We start from the raw sequence: 18,945 nt of genomic DNA, 5'->3' as shown, positions 1-18,945 counted from the left end.
TGGCGGCAGAGGGCTCACAGCCACGTGCAGATGGGGGATGGGAGTCCGGGAGCCTTCTAAGGCACTAGAGGTTTTGGCAAAGAGGACAAAATAGGAAAAGCCCAGCAAAGAGAAAGGAACAGCATGAGAAAGAGAGGAGAGTCTAGCACCACTTACTGTGAAGCTGTCTGTGTTCTGAGCAGAAGAGGAAAGCAGGGAAAGAAAGACAGAAAGAGCAGGGAGGAGGCAGTTACACAGATCTGCTTGGGCTGGAACTGGGCCAAGCTCTGGCTCCCTCAAGCCTCTTCCTCCTGGGGTCCCCTCTTGCATGCAGGGCCCAGCCCCTGTATGGACAGTCCTCCCCTGAGCTGAGACGCGGGCAGCCCCACCCACCCCACCCACTGGGACAGAGGTACTTACTCTCAGCTCCACCCACTTATCCAAGAGCCTCCGATCACTGAACTCGCACAGCAGCCCTGAGGACGTGATGCAGAAGGTGCTGTCCGCCTTCCTGCCTCGGCCACAGGCCACATCGGTGAACAGGTTGTTCCGCAGCTCCCCCAGCAGCCCGGAGCGGCCCAGCAGGGGCACGGTGGCATTCACCTGTGGAGATGCGACACTGTCGCCCACCCATCGCCCCGGGGCGCCCTGGAAACCAAGCCCTGGGGAGAGGGAGGGAGGAGGCGCAGCAAGGCTCCCTTGCCCTCTGAGACTACCCCTCGGCCCAGACAGCATCTGGCTCATCCAGAACTTCTGGATGGCTGTTGAGAAAGCAGAGGGGCCCAAGGGGAGCAGTCTCCTGGGGTGGGCTGAGTAGACCCTGGCCCTGGGGGCTACTTCCAGCCTGAGCACCTCACCTTTGAGGTCTTACTGTCATCAAGGTACCAGAATTTGATGTGCCGGTTGCCAGCAGTGACAAAGTAGCTACAATCTTCAGAGAAGGACACCGCAGTGACCCGACTGGACACTTTATTGGAGGCCACCACAATGTTTTTCTGGAAGGAAAGCCAAAGGAAGAATCGAAGTTCTGCCTCTTGGAGCTAAGATGAAAGAGGCTCAGAGGATGAAGGAGGGTTAGATAGGATTTGTACTTTAAAAAATGTTTCTTTCCAGGATTTACTGGTCAGAAAAAGAGGGGAGGAAGGAGAATCCTTTTCCAGAGGAGTTGAAGAGATTCATTGCCTCTGGAGGTCCTCGGAGGCACAAAGCTAGCCTCTTTCTACCAACACGCTTGGCTACACAGTTGCTTTTTTCTGCTTCAGGTCATTTTCTAGAATAAAACTGAGATCAGCAGGGTGGAATGAAGGGGTTCAGGTCCCCAACTGGCCCTTGGACCCCCATGAGGCTGTGAGACCGGCCCACCCGGCCCACTCACCTTCCAGGCCCAGACGTTGACAATCATGTCATGTTGGTAGCCCACAGAGACAATGTACTTGGCACTAGGGGAGAAGGCCACACAAGCCACGCCATACTTATGCTCCTGCAGCTCCGCCACCTGGCTATGCTCGGCCACGTCCCAAACCCGCACGGCAGGCATGTGCCCACTCTGCAGGGAGGCAAGAACTGGAAGTGAGGGCCAGAGGCACACAGCCTCCCCTAGCCTTTCAGGGTGGGGCCTACCTCTCCAGCTACTGGGCACAGTCTCTCTAATGAGCCCCCGGCCCAAAGCAGAGTGCTACACAGGGCAAAGGTGTAGAGGAAACATGATAAATATCTCAGGACAACAACGATTATCTGAGAGAAAACACCCCCAGATTTGGTTCAGTATCTCCGGGTGAGGGTCTGCGCCTCTGTGTTTGTTCAAAGCTCCTAGAGGGATCCTGATGGGCAGCCAGGGTTGAGAACCACCACCACCCACGCCTATGCCTCCCTGTAAGAGACTGCGAAGGGAGAGGTGTCCCTCATGCGCCCAGCAGGGGGCCCCCAAGCACAAGGAATATCTTACGGCAGTGGTTTTCAAAGTGTGCTTCCCAAACCAGCAGAATCAGCATGATCTGGGAACTTGCTAGAAATGCAAATTTTGGGGTCCCCCCCCAAAACCTATAGAACCAGAAACTCTGGGAGCAGGCCCAGCAATGTGCACTTTAACAAGCCCTGCAGCTGATTCTGATGCCCACTAAGGCTTCAGCACCACTGGTTGAAGGTGCAGCCAAAACCGGGATTTGGCATCCGTTCAGGCAGCCAGAGCGGCGGCAGCCCTAACCAGGCCCAGGACTGTAGCTCTCTGCTGAGGCCAGGCCACCCACCCTCTTCAGAGTACTGCGGCCCCCCTTCCACACTCACCTCTCCTGTGACCAAGTACTTGCCATCAGGGGAGAAGGCAAGGGCAGTAATGGTCTTCCTGCAAGAAATGAGGCAGGCTCAAAGAGGCACTGGCAGCCCTGCCTAAGCCCGGCTCCCTCACAGTCCCCTCAAAAGGCAAGACCAGCAGACACCAACGGCACGTGTGACATTTCCCTAGCTGGCCCTGGGGCCCAGTCTCAGTCCCCAGAGCCACAGAGACCTCAGACAGTGCCCTTCTCACAGACTCCAGGAGATGCCCCCTGAGGGCCCAGACCCATTTACCTGGAACTGTTGAGGATGTGGTGCTGTTTGTGTTTCCGGGGATTGAACAGCACGACCACACACCTGGGGAGATGAGTGAGACAAGTGACTTCAGCACCAAACCACAGCTCCCCCAGGAGCTCCAGGCCCCCAGGCCAGGGAGCTGGGGCAAGCCAGCTCAAGGGGGCTCCACTTGCCACTGAGGGCAACTGACCGCTTTCTTCTGGCAATTTGCTCTTCCCACTTCCTTTCCCACCCATAAGGGCCCATCTCTGCAGCCTCATGAGGGTGAAAGGGCTCTCTGCAAGTCTAGCCCCACCAGGTCCCTAGGCACCAGCGCCATCTCTGCCGCAAAGGGCAGCAGGGACCCAGGCCTTCCCACGATCCTTGCACAGCCCAGAAAGGGGGGCAGGAGGGAAGAACTCACGTGATTTAGGCAAAGCAGGCCACAGGTATACATACAGCCAGTGCGACATGGAGCCACACGTGTGTCAAGTATTTGAGCTCCAAGGAGTGAGGCCTCTCACGTGTGTGCCCACCTGTGTACTTGGCAGGAGCCAACCCCTCCCCAGCTCCCCCACACACCCTCTACGCGTCAGGTGATGGAGCGGGCGGGAGGCAGGGGACCAGAACCGCTAGGAGGCTCGGTACGACTAGCGGGAGGGGCAGAGAGAGCCTGAGAGGGCCTGGGGAAGCCCAGCCCCAAGAATCCCTGGCCCCGAGGAACCTGAGACGGACCCTCCAGACTGCCAGAAGACAATGGGAGAAGGCTGGGAGCACCCTCTGCAGCCAGAAGGTGAGTCTGGATGGGATCAGGCTCAGACTGACTTTCCAGAGGCAGCTCCAGAGGGGAGGCCAGGTGGTAGGACTTGGGGGCAAGAAGCGGGAAGCTATGGGCAGCAGTGTTCTCCCTCAGGCTCCCTGGCTATCAGCATGCCCAGGGGCCCACAGCCCTTCTGCCTCATCGCTTCATCAGAACTGTAACTAGCTGACAGGAGCAAACGTGGAGCCTGCTACACCAGGTAAGGGGATGGGGAGAGAAGGATGAGAGGGCTACGTCCTCCAGACTCAGCCTGGTTTAGTGGGAAGGCACTGCAGACCCCACATCTGAAACCCAACGCTTGCCAGAAACTTGAAACGAAGGCAGGTACAAGCCGCTAGTGAGGGCTCAGCATCTCAGGCTCAATAAACCACTTCCATATGCAAACGCCACAGGTAATCACTGGGGACACTGGGATCTCGGAGGGACACCAGCTCTGCCCAGAACTGCCAGGCTGATGGACAGCCTTGGAATCCCTGAGTCACATCATCTTTTCCTCTAGTCCCCTCCCCCAAATCCCTCCTCACTGTTTTCTTTCTTCTTCTCTCTCCTTCTCCTAATCTTTGTTTCCTTCCTCCTTCTCTCTTTATACCAACTTCCAGTCTCCCACTTCCCTTCTAGAATGCCACGTCAGGAGGGTTTTTAAAAATATGACCCAAATAAGATGGCTTTGGAAACTCTGTGCCCCATCACTCTCCCTCCCCCATCCCAAAACACACACACACAAGCACACTTGTCCAGCTTCTGTGAGGGGCAGTCCAGGATACAGGGGGCCTACTTCCTCTAAAACAGCTAAGATTCATAAAATCTTAGAGTCGGAAGGAAGGATGGAAGGAATTAAACGCACTATGCTAGGTGACTTTAAAGATCACCTGGTCCAACCCTCCAAAATTTTGAGGTGAGGAAACCTAGGCTCCTATAAAGAGCAGAGCCAGGACTCGTAGCTCTTCCAGCGTCCAGGCCTCTTTACATCAAACACACGCAACTCTGATCTGTGTCACCCCTTGCTGAACATCCCTGGGGAGCTTCTAAGACCCAACCCCTTAAGTACCATGAAGGCCCTGGGTGGTGTGGCCCCTGCCCACCCTCCAGCCTCACCCTGCACCATGCTCCAACCACATCCTTTCACTCCCTTTAGCTTGCTATGCTCCTCTGACTCCAGGCCTTTGCTAGAGTGCCTTCCCTTGTCTAGAGCATTCTTCTCTCCCTTTTCCAACTAGTTAACACATAGTTCTCTTTCAGGTCTCAGGTCAGATGGCCTCAGTATATGCTCTCACAACACAGTTGTATCAATCTTTTGTGACATTTATCACAACTGCAATTTTACAATTTTTTAATTTTAAAATGTATTTTATTGAAGTGTACTTGATTTTACAGTGTTGTGTTTAATTTCTGTTGTATAGTAAAATGACTCATTATACATATATATACATTCTCTTTCATATTCTTTTCCATTATGGTTTATCACAGGATGTTGAATATAGTTCCCTGTGCTATACAGTAGGATATTTATTGTTGATTGCCTCCTCCACCAGACTGTGTCTTCCATGAGGGTGGGAACTGTGCCTGGTTTTGCTCACTGTTTTGTCTCCTGTGCCTAGCAGAGTCTGGCCCATCACAGTTGTTCAAGAACCGTTTATTGAATGGATGAATGCCTCCCTTGGTCCACTAGCTTGGACTACTTGGGTATCCGTAGGCCCAGCTCTCCTCCCTACTGCATGCCCCACCTGTCTTCTATGGAAGGTGGCACCGAGGATCTCCAAATCCTCAGAGGCAGTGTGGGACAGTGGGGACACTGTGAGCTTTTGAGTCAGAGACCAGGGTTTGAGTCCTTGTTCTGCCATGTACAACTTTGTGACCCTGGGTAAGTCACAAGCCTATTTCATTATCTGTTAAAAAGGAGCCACTACGATCAAGCTCTCAGGACTTCTGTGAAGATCAAATAATTTTTTTTGGACACAGAGTGGGAGCCAAACAAACGGCAAATCTTACTATTACTCCCCCTGGAGCATGGACAGGAAGCCAAAAGGGACTCCTGGCAGTGAGGAACAAGGTGCTCAGGGACTGTGTCAGGTTTTTCCTTCAGAAAAACGGAGGTGAGTCCTGTTAGGATCTGAGTAATGGTAAAAACTCTAAAGGAGGCTTCCTTTAAAGTTCTGGGAAGGCAGCCAAGGAAGGAGAGCTGGGTTAAGCCTGGGGAAAGAAAATATCTACGTCTTCATCCACTTAGGAGATGATAAGCTTGGAAGGTAGCAAGGAAGGGATGGGGGAAATGCTGAGGGAGAAACTACCTCAAGTGACTAGGACAGCAGCACAGAAGCACAGAAAGAGAATGGAAGTGACACCTCCTGGCTAAGTTAAAAAGCACCACGCGAGAGTTTCAAGGAACTCTAAGCACGAAGGCCTTCACTTCCTTTTATAACCGGTCTACTGCTCTTCACACAGTGGGCCCAATAATAAGAGTTACCATTTAACCAGCACTTTCTGTGTAGCAGGCACTCTGCTAAGCACCTTAGAGGTCTGGTCTTAGCTAATCCTTACCACAAGCTTGTGACTGCTGGTACAATCAGCCCCACTTCAATGTGGAGAAACGAGTTCAGAGGTCTTATTCAAGGCCTCTCAGCTAAAGCAAAAGAGAGTCAGGATTCCAGAAGCTGTGCTCTCAGAAAAGCAGAGTGGAGTGAGTGGGAAAAAGGAGAGAAAACTGAAGCTGAAAAGGAGAGACAAACACAGAAAGCACACTGACCTAACGCACAGAGCACCAGGGCAGGAGCCTCTGAGAAGGGGCAGAGAAGACTGGGGCGCTTGGAGGGAAAAAGGATTCTGGCTACAGAATCTTTGGAAATCATAACAGGGCACATGAAAATTATAGCAGTTATAGTTCAAAGTTCATAGATCTAGATATTTAGATTTTAATATTTTATTTAGTGTGTGAAAAATGATAACCCCCAGGCCTGCCACCATCACGCAAAGCCCACCAAGTTTTCGGGAGAGCTGACGTTTTCTTGCTATCTGTGCCGCCCGGCTAAGGCGGTCCTCTGCAGGCTCATCCTCTCTGGTGATGGCCTCCAGTCTGAATGGTGCTGGGTTACCTAGCTTTCGGATCAGCTCCAGATAAACCACAGCAGAGGGGTTCAGCTCAGAGCTGATCTGACTTGAAATGAACTGATGCAGATGCCGACAGCCACATTCCAAATCCAGAAAAAGTAGGTGATGAGGGCTCCTTTAAACCCGAAGCAGCATGGTGGCCTTTCAAGGGCGGCTGAGAACACTCCCCAAGTCACCGCACATAAATTCTGAGTCTTGCTGGGCCATAGCATCCTCTGTTTCCTGTCTCCCCTAGGTTGGACTCCATGGCGGAAGAAGGAGGGAGAGCAGCACGTGTGTGTAAAAAGACAATGCAGACAGAGGATGACTAGCTATGAGGCAACCTCTCCCTTCTCTAACACCTCCCAACCCCCACCCCCCAGTGTAGCCTGGAAATTCTCATGTGTGTCATGGGAGAGTTAAGCAGAGGAGGGAAACATACACAGGTAGGGCAAGCTGAAATTTTTACTTCTAATTATTCAAATTTGGAAACCTTCCAACACAGAGAAAGAAGAAAAAAGAGACCAACCCTCGGTCACAGCTCCACTTGTGAGGATAATAACGCAGATGGTGAAGGCAGAACTTGGCAAAGACCTCCAAGGTCCCCCTGTGCCCAGCTTGCTGAGGTCCTCCCAAGAGAAGAGACCTCAAAAACACTGATGTGGGGCTTCCCTGGTGGCGCAGTGGTTGAGAGTCCGCCTGCCAATGCAGCAGACACGGATTCGTGCCCCGGTCTGGGAAGATCCCACATGCCGCGGAGCAGCTGGGCCCGTGAGCCATGGCCGCTGAGCCTGTGCGTCCGGAGCCTGTGCTCCGCAACGGGAGAGGTCACAACAGTGAGAGGCCCGCGTACCGCAAAAAAAAAAAAAAAAGCACTGATGTGGGAGCCTCCTCAGTCTTCTCTAACCTTTGAGCAAGTTTCTCAGTCTGCTAGGGAGGGAAGGGTGGGGTGTAGTTTGCACCAATCTTTGGCCCTTGGTCTCCACACCCCTTGACCCTGGCTAGCACAGCAGGCAGTCACTGGCACGTGCCCTTGCAGCAGTACTGGCTGCAATCCTCCATATGATAGGGCTGGGCTGGCCCAACCGGCTGAGTCCCATAATTCAGAACCCCAGGGTACAGGCACAGGGAGTCTGCTCACTCTCATAGGGAAGCAGTGAGGCCTCAATCCCTCAGGGCCTCAGCCCGGGAGTCATGTGGTGGAGCAACCGTACCAGGTGCTGGGCCCACTGCCCAGGAACTTCTCTGAACCAGGAAAGGCCAAGCCCTCGATAGCCCCCGTCCCTGGACAGGTCCAGGCCTGCTGCCATCACCAAGAGCCCAGCATTCCCACAGGATCCACCTCCTATGACTCTCCATCCTCCAGAAGGCAGAAACAAATGAACCCTTGGATGAGCAAAGAATGCAGAAACACACACAGGGAGCAGGACACAGAAGGTCTGAGCAGGGACCCTGCACCTTAGAATTTCCTCTTTCAGACCAAGAAAAGTCAGAAGGTGACTCACAGAGGCACACTAAAGGTCCTTCAAGCCTTGCTCATACATCACCCTGTACCCCTACTTAACATTATAACCCCACACCCCCACATTCCCTATCCCCTTTCACTGCTTCTTGCTTATACTTTTTCCAAAGCACACATCAATTTATAATATTCCATATAATTTACTTTTGGGGAGGGAAGACGATCTATATTCATCACTAAGACTGCCAGCTCTGTGACAGTAGTGTTTGTTTATTTTGTTTACTGTTACATCCCAAAGGCCTAGAAAATTGGCACTCAATAAATATTTGTGAATAAATCTTTATGTCATTAGCTACCAGATCTCAAAGCCCTAACTCCCAAGGAAACTCCTGAGTAGCAGGCCCCACGGCAGGGCAGGTCCACAGTTCTGTCCAACCTTAGACTTCTAGGACTCACTGATGCTCAAGGGCACTGATGATAGAAAGAATAAGAAAACTGGGGTCAGGCAGACCTGTCTGCTAACATACTGTGTGATCTTGGGCATATTCCTTAACTTCTCTGAACCTCAGTTTCCTCATCTATAAAGCAGGAATAATAAATAGTATCTAAGTCTCAGAATTGTTGTGAGAACTGAAAAAAATAATATGCAAAGTAACCAGCAGGGTGCTCCTAGCCATCTTCTTGAAGGGTTCTCTGGGGCACCAATAACAAGGAAAGGGCTAACCAGGGGTTCAGCAGTTGCAACAGGAACCCCAACTACGGTATCCATATAGGACTTGCAGGATACTAGTGACTCATTAGGGTCCTCCTCCAGGTTGGAATTACAAACTGTCCCTCCCGATTCACTCCCAAAGGGGAAATCTTATAGCTTTAATTATCCTAAGAGATAATGAGTCTAGGACGTTTCCTAGGGCATCCTTGGTTGTGGTCCTCTTCAGGACCCACATGGAACCCAATGCCTTCCAAATAAGTAACCCTCTTAGGCCAGCCCATGAGACCCACTGGCATCTCTGTTTCTGGGATGCTCTATGAGACACACACACCCCTCCCCCCTGTCAAAGGCATGAGAAAAGACTTGGCAGTAATAACCCAGTGAATAATGTGGTCACTGGTGTAGAGCTACCAGTACGCCTCTCTCTGTCCAGAGGACTCTAAACATATTCCCTTCTGGGACAACAGGTGGATGTCTGTGAGCTGCAAGACGCACAAGCCAGGTCCAAAAGCAGTGTCTGAGCCCCCTTCCTCTCACTCACTATGGTCTAGCCACCATGGCTGCTGTTTAGCTACTCAAACAAGTGAATTGATTCCTCCTTTCTTTGGGACCTTTGTAGTTGAGGTCTCCTCCACCTGGAAGTACAGATCTTCACACATAGATTCCTCTGTCACTCAGACACCAGCTCAAATGCTACCTCCCACTGAGCCCTGACCAGCCAGTCTCCAAGTAGCCCCACCCCACCCCACTCCCAGGTATTCACTTACTCTCCTTTTCCATCACCCCGGTTTATTTCTTCAGAACACTTATCACTGTCTGATATTACCTTGCTCATTTATTTGTTCACATGCTTACTGTCTGCCTGCCCCTCCTTAAACCCCACAGAGGCAATGACACTGTCTTAGTCACTGCTGTATATATATATTCTGCGGCTGGAACAGTGCCTGGTCCAAAGTATATTTTCAACACGTATCTGCCGAACAAATGAATGACTATATCGATGAACAAGCTGTTTGGGGAAGAACTACAGGGCCCCAGTTTTAGGTGTGAGCTCTGTAGGGAAACCAGGAGAAAAGGCACTGAGGGGACTGGTGCCTGCGAGTAACCCTTGCATGTGATTCACAGCCATCAGGGCACCAAGTCCAAGCATCCTCTTCCCTTAGGTCCACCCGGTCTCTCCACCACTCCACACACTCCCTGGCAACCCCCCACACAGTGTTTACCACAGAGAGGAAGAAGGGAGCTGTATGCTCCTTCAGCTCAGATGTCACTAGAACACAGTCCAGGAGGAGACTCTGTGCTTTCACGTGCAGTCCAAAGCTTTGGAGCTGGATCTCAGCATAAATTCCAATATGCGCTGAGTAAATGGAGGGCCTTCTCAGGAGAGCTGGGTTTCCCCTCCTCCTCCCTGCTTAAACCACCAAGAGGTCTCCTCTTGGCTGCTGCATAGGGCACCTCTCACGCCAGTAGCTGCTCTGCACAGGGGGTCTGCACTCAGGCCAGGCCCTGCACCCTGGCATTAGGGGTCAAGAGAAACCCATTCTCCAAACTCACTGACTCCACAGTGGCAACAGGGGCTGTGCTGGGCTCTAAAGGCCCTGAACCCTCTACCGAGCCAGCCAGGGAAGGGGCCCAAGTCAATTATGGGTGTTCAACTAAACTGAGTGCCTCAAAGCTATCTGGGGACCAGCTTGGCCTCCTAGGGCAGGGGGCTTAAAATGTGACAGGTGAGGGTGGGCTTCCTGTGGGAAAACAACAGCAAAGGGAGAGCTCTGGAGAAGAAATGCAGGAGGTGCTAAAACCGAGGGGTCTCTACCCAGAGACTTCAACCCACCTCTGCCTGACACACATCCTTCTCCACCCCACCCTCCCAGAGCTGTTTCATTTCCTTTCAGAAAACTTTGTTTTGGTTTGATATTTGCCTCTAGGCCTCTGGGAGAATTTTCTGAGCTTTGTTTCTCTTCTTGTTTCTAGGATACCTGAACTGCTCCTAGAGCAACAAGCGAAGTAGGAACTAGAGAGTGGGGGATGGGCGGTGGGGTTGGGATCACCAGATAGGAAGAGAAGGGAGACAGAGGGGAGGGAAAGAGCCTGCTTTGCTCACACTGACTTTGGTGGCCCCCAGATACCACAGAAGCACATCAGGGAGCTCTAGCACAGAGCAAAACTAAAACACCCAGAAAAGGGCCATTTGCAAAGAGAGAACTCCAAGTTCTAGGAAATCAAAAGGTCAGGAAGTGGATCAGGGCACTGCCCAGGGCTGGCCCAAGCCAAACACACTCAGGAAACCTACTAGAGGTGACAGCAGGGAAACTTCCGTACACCACCTGGAAGGATAATGACCCCCAAGGCACAAACGCCAGGCTGGGACATGCCCATAAACAGAAGCACACACCCTTAAAGGCGCCAGGCCTGGGGTCTGGGGCGGATGGGGAAGAGAGGGACCAGGGCTCCACACTCCCCAGAGCAGGGACACAGGACTCAGCACGCACAGAGCAGCAGCCCAGGCCTTTCCCGCCCGTCCCACATCCAGCCCCAGTCCCACCTCCAACAAGAAGGAACCTGGCTTTCCCGGGGCCGAGGCAGACATGAGTGGAATTCCCCGGAGGCAGACTGCACAGGGTATCCAGCAACAGAGATCATTCATCAACTTGCTTCTGGAGGGGGAGAAGGAGGCCAGCTCAGCCTCTTCAGGGTAAAGTCAGTGCAGCTCCCACAGTCCCCTACCACAGATGTCAAATGCCAAAGGGCCACTCAGAAGAGACAGACCCCAGAACCTAGGGGCAGAAGGGTCCCTGGCATAGACTGAGCTGCCCGTAAATTGGCTCTTCTCATTCGAAGAGCAGGTGAACAGCTTAGGGGAAAAGCAGCTTTTAAAAATAAGCAGCAAGACTGGTCTCCCTCCACCTCGTGCCACTTTAGAGTAAGAGCTCTGCAGTCAGACTTCTTGGGTTGGAGTCCCAATACAGACACGTGCTAGCTGTGTGACCTAGAGCAAACTGCTTACCCTCTTTGAACCTTAGTTTCCCTCCTCTAAAATATGGGATGAAAACAGTTCCAACCTCACAGGGTTGCTCTGAGTATTAAATAAAATAATTCCTGTAAAGTGCTTAACAAAGTGCCTGACACAGAAAAGGTTCTTGATAAAGGTAGGGATGATAAAACTAAAAAAAAATCATATATCTGATACAAAAACTACAGGAGTTGCTGTGGAAAATCACACTAGGGAACTCGGCATTCCCAAGTTGATGGTGGGGAAAGAGGCAGAGCAGTGGCCTTCCCATTTTCACTTTCCTGTGCCCAGCAGCAAGAAACAGGGAACCAGAGAGAACAGACAGAGAAAGAGAACCAGAAGCAGGAAAAGCTCCAAGCCTCCAAGAAACACTTCTGCAGAAGCTTCAAGCAACTATGGTTGGGGGTTTCTCATCAGTAGGAGCAGAGGAGTGAAAAGGCTGCAAGGGAAAGAAGAACACCAGCGCTGGAACCCTTCCTCTCTTCCATGGCACTGACATATCTCAACGTGACAAGAGTAGTCAAATGTTCTGAGAAGCATTATCCATAACAGCCAAAAAGTGGAAACAACCCGAATGCCCATCAACTGATTAACAGAGAAAATGTGGTATATCCATACAATGGAATGTTACCCGGCCATAAAAAGGAATGAAGTACTGATACCCAGTACGACACGTATGAACCTTGAAAACACTATGCTAAGTGAAAAAAGCCACTCACAAAAAATATGATTCCATTTATATAAAATGTTCAGAACAGGCAAATATATAGAGACAGAAAATAGATTAGTGGCTGCCTAAAAGCTGGGAGCCTTAGGGGGAAGTAGAGAGTGACTGTTAATGGGTGTGGGGTTTCCTTTTGGGGTGATGAAAATGTTCTAAAATTGATTGTAGTGATGGCTGCACAACTCTGTGGATACACTAAAAACCACTGAATTGCACATATTACAATATTGCTTCTTTTTTTTTTTATGTTTTGGATTTTGGGCCATGAGGCACGTGGGATCCTAGCTCCCCGAGCAGGGATCAAACCCATACCCCTTGCATTGGTAGGCAAAGTCTTAACCAATGGACCACCAGGGAAGTCCCTGAATTGTACATAGTAAATGGGTGAGTTGCGTGGTATGTGACTTACATCTCAATAAAGCTGTTTTTAAAAACAACTAAAAGGTAGATATTAAAGATACTGAAGATGGTGTTGGGAGCTGTGTGCATATATTACACAATGGAATATTACATAGCCATTAAAAAGAATGAAGTAATGCCATTTGCAGCAACATGGATGGACCTAAAGATTATTATACTAAGTGAAGTAAGTCAGACAGAGAAAGACAAATATCATATGACATGACTTATACATGGAACCTAAAAAACGATACAAATGAACTTGTTTATAAAGCAGAAACAGACTCACAGACTTAGAAAACCAATTTACGGTTACCAAAGGGGAAAAGTGGGGGAGGGATAGATTAGGAGGTTGGGATTAACATACGCACACTACTATATATAAAATAGATAATCAACAAGGACCTACTGTATAGCACAGGGAACTCTACTCAATACACTGTAATAACTTATATGGGGAAAGAAACTGAAAAAGAATAGATATATATATAACTAAACCACTTTGCTATACACCTGAAACTAACACAACATTGTAAATCGACTATATTCCAGTATAAAATATTTTTTTAAATTTAAAAAATAAAATAAAAATAAAAATGACTAAAAGGTAGATATTAAAGATATTGAAGATGGTGTTGGGAGCTGCGTGAATACAAAGTGTGAATCTATATGCGTGGGTGGGTGTGGGTGGTCAAAAAGCAGGACGGGATGGCAACACAGACAACAGTCAACAAAGAGCCTTTATGTGGCCCCGTACGTCATTTATAAAAATGGCACCAAAACATTAACCTGGATGTATCTCCCAGAAGATACCAGAAAACCCCTGCCCACTCCAACTGGTTTAGCATAGCTATAAACTTCCATGCAATAAGACCACTTCCAAGACACTTACCCAGCTGGGTAGGCAACTAAACCCGATCGGGGATCACAGGCAAGTCCTCTGCCTCCAGACACTGTTATTCCAAGCACCTTCTCCAAGGTCACCTGTTGGAGCAAGACAGAGAAGTGTTATGTTATGGATGGAGTGGGGCTGGGAAGGAGGAGTTGAAGGTAGCCGGGGACCTTCTTCCACACTGACTGTTTCCTGATGGCCCTGTCTTCTGACTTATCCAGGTCCTGATCTGGCCATAGGGCCCCTGATCACATGGGAAAAAGCCAGTACACATCGCCAGCTTTTAACAGTGATCAAACTGCTAGGCCCATGGAAAAGAAAATGAAGTGGTTAAAACTCAGCTCATGGCCACAGAGGGACAAGAACTCTCCCAATCCAGGAAGGCTCCATTTACAAGATAAAGTCTTGGGTCCCCAGACTGGCCTCTTGGGTCTATGAGACTCAGGAGAGGTCACTGATCTTCGTACCTTGGCAGGCATGAAACAAAGGCCACTCTGATCTCCAAGAGCCAGAAGAATGTTAGGTAACAATTAGGTGACTCATAATATCCCTGATCTATGCATTCCATCACACTCTTCCCCTCCATCAGATGTCTGCCAGTTCAAACAGACTCGAAGCCTAGGAGGCAGAGACATGGCTTAATGCTGTGTTTTGCAAAGCACAGACGCTCAGAGTACTCTAATTATTATTATTAAGCCACAACTCCCACAGAGATGAAAGGGAAACATACGTAAAGTGCTCAGAGATTCTGAGAGGACATGGCCATGGGAGACATTCACCATCACTCTCTTCATCACTGTTGTTACCCCACACTGTCTGCAGGCCCTGGGACATACTGGACTAACCTCAAATTAGTTCCCTGATCTTTCTGCTAGATGATCCCATGTCAGATTCAGACTGCCCTGTAACCTCGTCACTCCCTCACCCACTGCTATAAAATGTCTTGCATGTCACTCCTGGTCCAGTCTCCTCTAGCACTGTCTGGACTCCCTGCACTGGCCCTCCTCAGGGATGTCCTCGGTCTTCATTGGCTAAGACAGAGGGGCTTCTGAATGCAGGATGGCCAGGTAAACAGGCTGGAGTGTACTCTGCTAAGAGAGTCTTCGGGGCCTTACGAGGGCGATGTGAACCAGAAACACTTCAGGGGTGTTTGTATCAGTGGCACTGTGGTCTGCTCCCAGTCCAGGCCGGTATCTACAGAGGGGAAGCCCATAGTCAATTACAGTAGTTTTAGGATCTCTCCTTCTCTCTTACTCTCCCAACTGGAGAATTCCAAGTGCTTCTAGAGGGCCTGTTTAAATTCCAATCTCCAAGGACCATTTTAGTTTGAATTAGGTTGGAAAGAAATGCCCTGAGGTGGCCAGAGATCAAAATAAGTCCCCTGGGATGTTGTAGTTAAAGCTATTACCCTGGAAGGTCCCCAAGAGTCTTCTGTGCTTCTTGGGGATGTGGACCAGGAATTCCAACATGTGTCTACTCACTGACAGAGGCAGTTTAGTTCCAGGGCACCACACCTACCCACAACCACCTGGCAAGCACCAAACTTGCCAGCTACCCTTGGGCCTTTCTGAGGCACTAAACCTAGTGGGGGATAAACTAACTTTAGCCTACTCTATACATTCTTGATATTCTGCCCTAACTTATGCCTCTTTCCATACTTTTTCTCAGCTTAATGACCCCCTCCCCCTTCTCCGGCACCCACTCACCTTTCTGAAAGGGCTGAGCACTGCACACTAACTGGAGAGCACAAAATAACCCTGGGGAAGTCCGGGAGATACTCAGTTCAGGGCACCACACCCTATCCTGGCACAGTGCCTCTGGCTATCCCCGAGGGAGGGGTACTCAGGAACATTCCTGCTGCACCAACTGCCTACTGCAGAGAAGAGAGAAAGAGGAGCCTGAGGCCAGCATTACCCACATAGATGAGAAAGGTCACCAAAGCAAGCACTGAGCTAAAAGGCCAACTCAACTCCTATTCTCTTCAAGCTAATCTGATTTCAGGCAAATCCTTTGGATTCATATTTGCATCAATCCCTCCCTTATGCTTCAGCTTTGGTCCCAAAGAATCAGACCAGTCTGTGGGTTCTCAGCTTGCCTTCTCTCTCTGACAGGAATTTGGGTAGGTGTTTTGTGGGTAGATGATCCAGTTCCACAGAGAATTAATTCTGGAACTAGCTTGGAGTTTTCAACAGCAATCTAAAGCAGGAAGAAGATGTGAGTTACTCAGACCCGAAAGACCAGTGTTTATCAAACGTTTTTGACCACGACCCATCGTAAGAGACACATTTTATATCTTGATCCAGTATAAACATACATGCTCATAAAACTGAAATAAAAGTTTCACAGAAAAATACTTACTCTCATTGCATGTGATAAACTCCAATTTCTATTATATTCTATTTCATTAAAAAAATAATTCTGGTCATGGCCCACTTTATTGACTTCATGACCTACAAGTGGACTGGCAGCTGCAGTTTGAGAAACCCTGCTAAGGACCATCTCTCCCCGCTGGGCATGGGATTCATCTCTGGTCCCTGGCATCTTTGTGTCTGTCACTTTCCTCCTAGGACTCTCCACAGTGGAGCAGACATCCGGGCTAGGAAACCCCACAGACAGGAGTTTGCCTGGGCTCAAAACTTGGATGATTTTCAAAGGATTTACGGTTTTTGGCTTCCTCTGGATTTCTGAGCAGCTATCCAAGGGAAAAAAAGGCAGTTTCCTTTGACTCTGTGGAGGGGGAAGAGCAGGGGAAAAACATTCAGGGGCATCAGCTGGGTTTTATTTTATGTTCTAACTCAAACCAGCTTCCTGTTTGCAGGGAGGTTTGGGGCTGAGCTCCACTTTCAAAGGATCTGAGAGTCCAGAACTCCTGCAAGGCCTCCAATGTCTAGGCTTGTCCTGCAAGGCTCCTGCACGATGGACTTTATAAACTGACTCTCTTTCATAACCCTCTCCATATTCTTTCCAAAAAGGTGGTACAGCTTCCATCTACCCTAAGAAATGGAGACAAACCTGGACACCCCCTTGCAAACCCACCCTGGGCTAAAAGTGCCCAAGTTCAAGTAGTGGTGTGCTGCAGCTGGCTCATGCTGGCTCAGGACAGCTGACTGTGCACCTCTTTTCCCAGCTCCACATTCAATGAGAGCACATTGGTAGCTTGAAACCACCATGGTGGGAGCACTTACGCCATGAAATCAGACAACGCTACAAATCAGGGCCCCTCTTGCCCCTCAGAGAGCATGTAAACATTTACCAACGCACCGCTAAGCTCAAGCAACTTTTCTCTCTCCCTCGGACTATGGCTGTAACTCCCATGTGTTCCCTCTGCTTCAGGCCTTGCTTCCTATATAGTCTTTTCTTTTTCTCAACATGGCAGGCCACAGTGATTCTTTCAAGAAATATAGGAGATCATGTCATTATGCTGCTCAAAAGTCTCCAGTGGCTCCCCATCCAGATTCTTCACCCTGGTTTAGAAGGCCCTAAGTCACCTGGCCTCTGGCTGCCTCTCTGACCTCGTTTCCTCCACTTCGCCCTCACTTACTCCACCTCAACCACCCTGGCGCCTGAAGCACCTCAAGTGGATTCTAGCTTCAGGTCCTCTGCATAGGCTTTTTATTCCTCCCACTAAAACTCCCTTGCCTCAACTACTCACACAGCTAATTCACTCAGGTCTTTGCTCAAAGGTCTTCTCCACAGGGAAGGCTTTCCAGACTGGCTTTACTGCTATCACTCTATACCCAACTTATCCTGCTTTATTTTTCTTCATTGTACTTAGAGTCAGAGAGTGACCCAACATTGAGTATATCTTTGTCCACATACTTACTGTCCGTCTCCTCTACCAGAATATGAGCTTCTTGAGGGCAAGGCCTAAGTTGTTACCCCTCACTGATGCATCCCTAGCACTTTAAACAGTGCCTGGCACAAAATGGGCACTTGATAAATATTTGATGAATAAATGAATGCATGGCAGAGGCTTCAGGAACAGTGAAAGGACAGAGATGGGAAGCACAAGAAAACTGGGGTATTTCAAGCCAGTAAAGTTGCTCTCCACGAAGTATCTAAAACTGGTTGTGTGGGAATTCCCTGACGGCTCAGTGGTTAGGACTCTTAGGTCCAGAGGTTAGGCGTTTTCACTGCCGTGGCCCAGGTTCAATCCCTGGTCAGGGAACTAAGACCCCTCAAGCTATGTGGCCAAAAAAAATAATAATAAAATGAAATAAAACTGGTTGTGACAGAAAGACCATGTCCAGATGAGGACAAGCATAAAGGGAGGTTAATGGTACAGGGAACATTTTGTTTCTTAAGCTGACAGTGGGCACACAATGGTTCACTCTATTATTCCACATGTCTTTACTATATGTCTTAAATATTGCACAGTAAATGTTTAAAAGAGAGAAAAAATATGGTCCAGGATGTGGTGTGGGGCTCAGCACCTCATAAGCAACATCCTTCTATAGTTCACATCCCTGACTTCTCTTTTTCCTAAAGCCACTTCGTTGACACTCGTTGACCCAGCCATGTGAGGGGAAGGGGTACAGAGAGCTCAAGAATCTGTGTTTTTATTTGATTTACGTTTCTCACTTAAGAGCTTATAAGGCTGCACATGTTTATGATGCTCTGACACGCTGCTTCCAGCAGAAGTTTTCAAGGACCACTGCACACATCCCTTATCCTGACTGCTAAGTGTGGCAGCAGGTGATGAGATAGGGCTCCCTCAGCCTGGGTCCCTGAGTAACTCTGATGAACAGAGCGCCCGCGCTGACCCACACTGCAACAAAAGTATGAGCAAGAAATAAACTATACGTTAAGTTATGGAGTTGTTGAGGTGATTTGTTACCACCGCATGACCTAGCCCAGCAATTTTCACACTTTTTGGTCTCTTACACTCTTTGGTTTCTTAACACTCTTAGAATTTATCAAGGACCTCAAAGAGCTTTCATTTATACAAGTTATATCTACCAATATTTACTATGTTAGAAATTACAATGGAAATACTTAAATAAATTTAATTCATTCAAAACTAATAATAAACCCATTACATGTTAACACTTTTATTAAAAGTAACTCTAGTTTCCAAAACAAAACCAAAAATATTTAGTGAGAAGAGTGGCACTGTTTAACATTTTCGTAAATCTCTTTAATGTCTGGCTTAACAGAAAACGGCTGGATTCTCATAACTGCATCTGCATTCAATCTGTTGTGATATGTTATTCTAGGTGAAGATTAAAAAAAGTTGGCCTCATTTGGATATGTAATTGGAAAAGAGGGGATCGCAGAGATCACCTAAAAGGGTTTTGGGGACCCCAGGGATTT

The 18,945-nt window shown here is 49.1% G+C and overlaps 1 protein-coding gene across 3 annotated transcripts in view; it reads right to left on the bottom strand.

The window, feature by feature from the left end:
• Positions 1–18,945, bottom strand: part of MAPKBP1 (mitogen-activated protein kinase binding protein 1) — a 54,000-nt gene that overhangs the window by 14,049 nt on the left and 21,006 nt on the right. The window contains exons 3-9 of one of the 3 annotated variants that reach the window (XM_067744123.1): positions 13,633–13,724; positions 2,545–2,607; positions 2,263–2,320; positions 1,355–1,525; positions 837–974; positions 400–582; positions 157–174 (exon numbers count right to left, since the gene is read on the bottom strand). In XM_067744123.1, coding sequence (XP_067600224.1) covers positions 157–174; positions 400–582; positions 837–974; positions 1,355–1,525; positions 2,263–2,320; positions 2,545–2,607; positions 13,633–13,724 — 723 coding nt within the window. Of the gene's footprint in view, positions 1–156; positions 175–381; positions 583–836; positions 975–1,354; positions 1,526–2,262; positions 2,321–2,544; positions 2,608–13,632; positions 13,725–18,945 lie in introns of all 3 variants that reach the window. The other 2 variants (XM_067744133.1, XM_067744142.1) reach the window with 2 other exon arrangements.

This window comes from Pseudorca crassidens, chromosome 1 (assembly GCF_039906515.1).
Source record: "Pseudorca crassidens isolate mPseCra1 chromosome 1, mPseCra1.hap1, whole genome shotgun sequence".
NCBI classification, from domain to species: Eukaryota; Metazoa; Chordata; class Mammalia; order Artiodactyla; family Delphinidae; genus Pseudorca; species Pseudorca crassidens.
The sequence above is the reverse complement of the archived record's forward strand: the minus strand, read 5'-3'. Positions and strand labels throughout refer to the sequence as shown.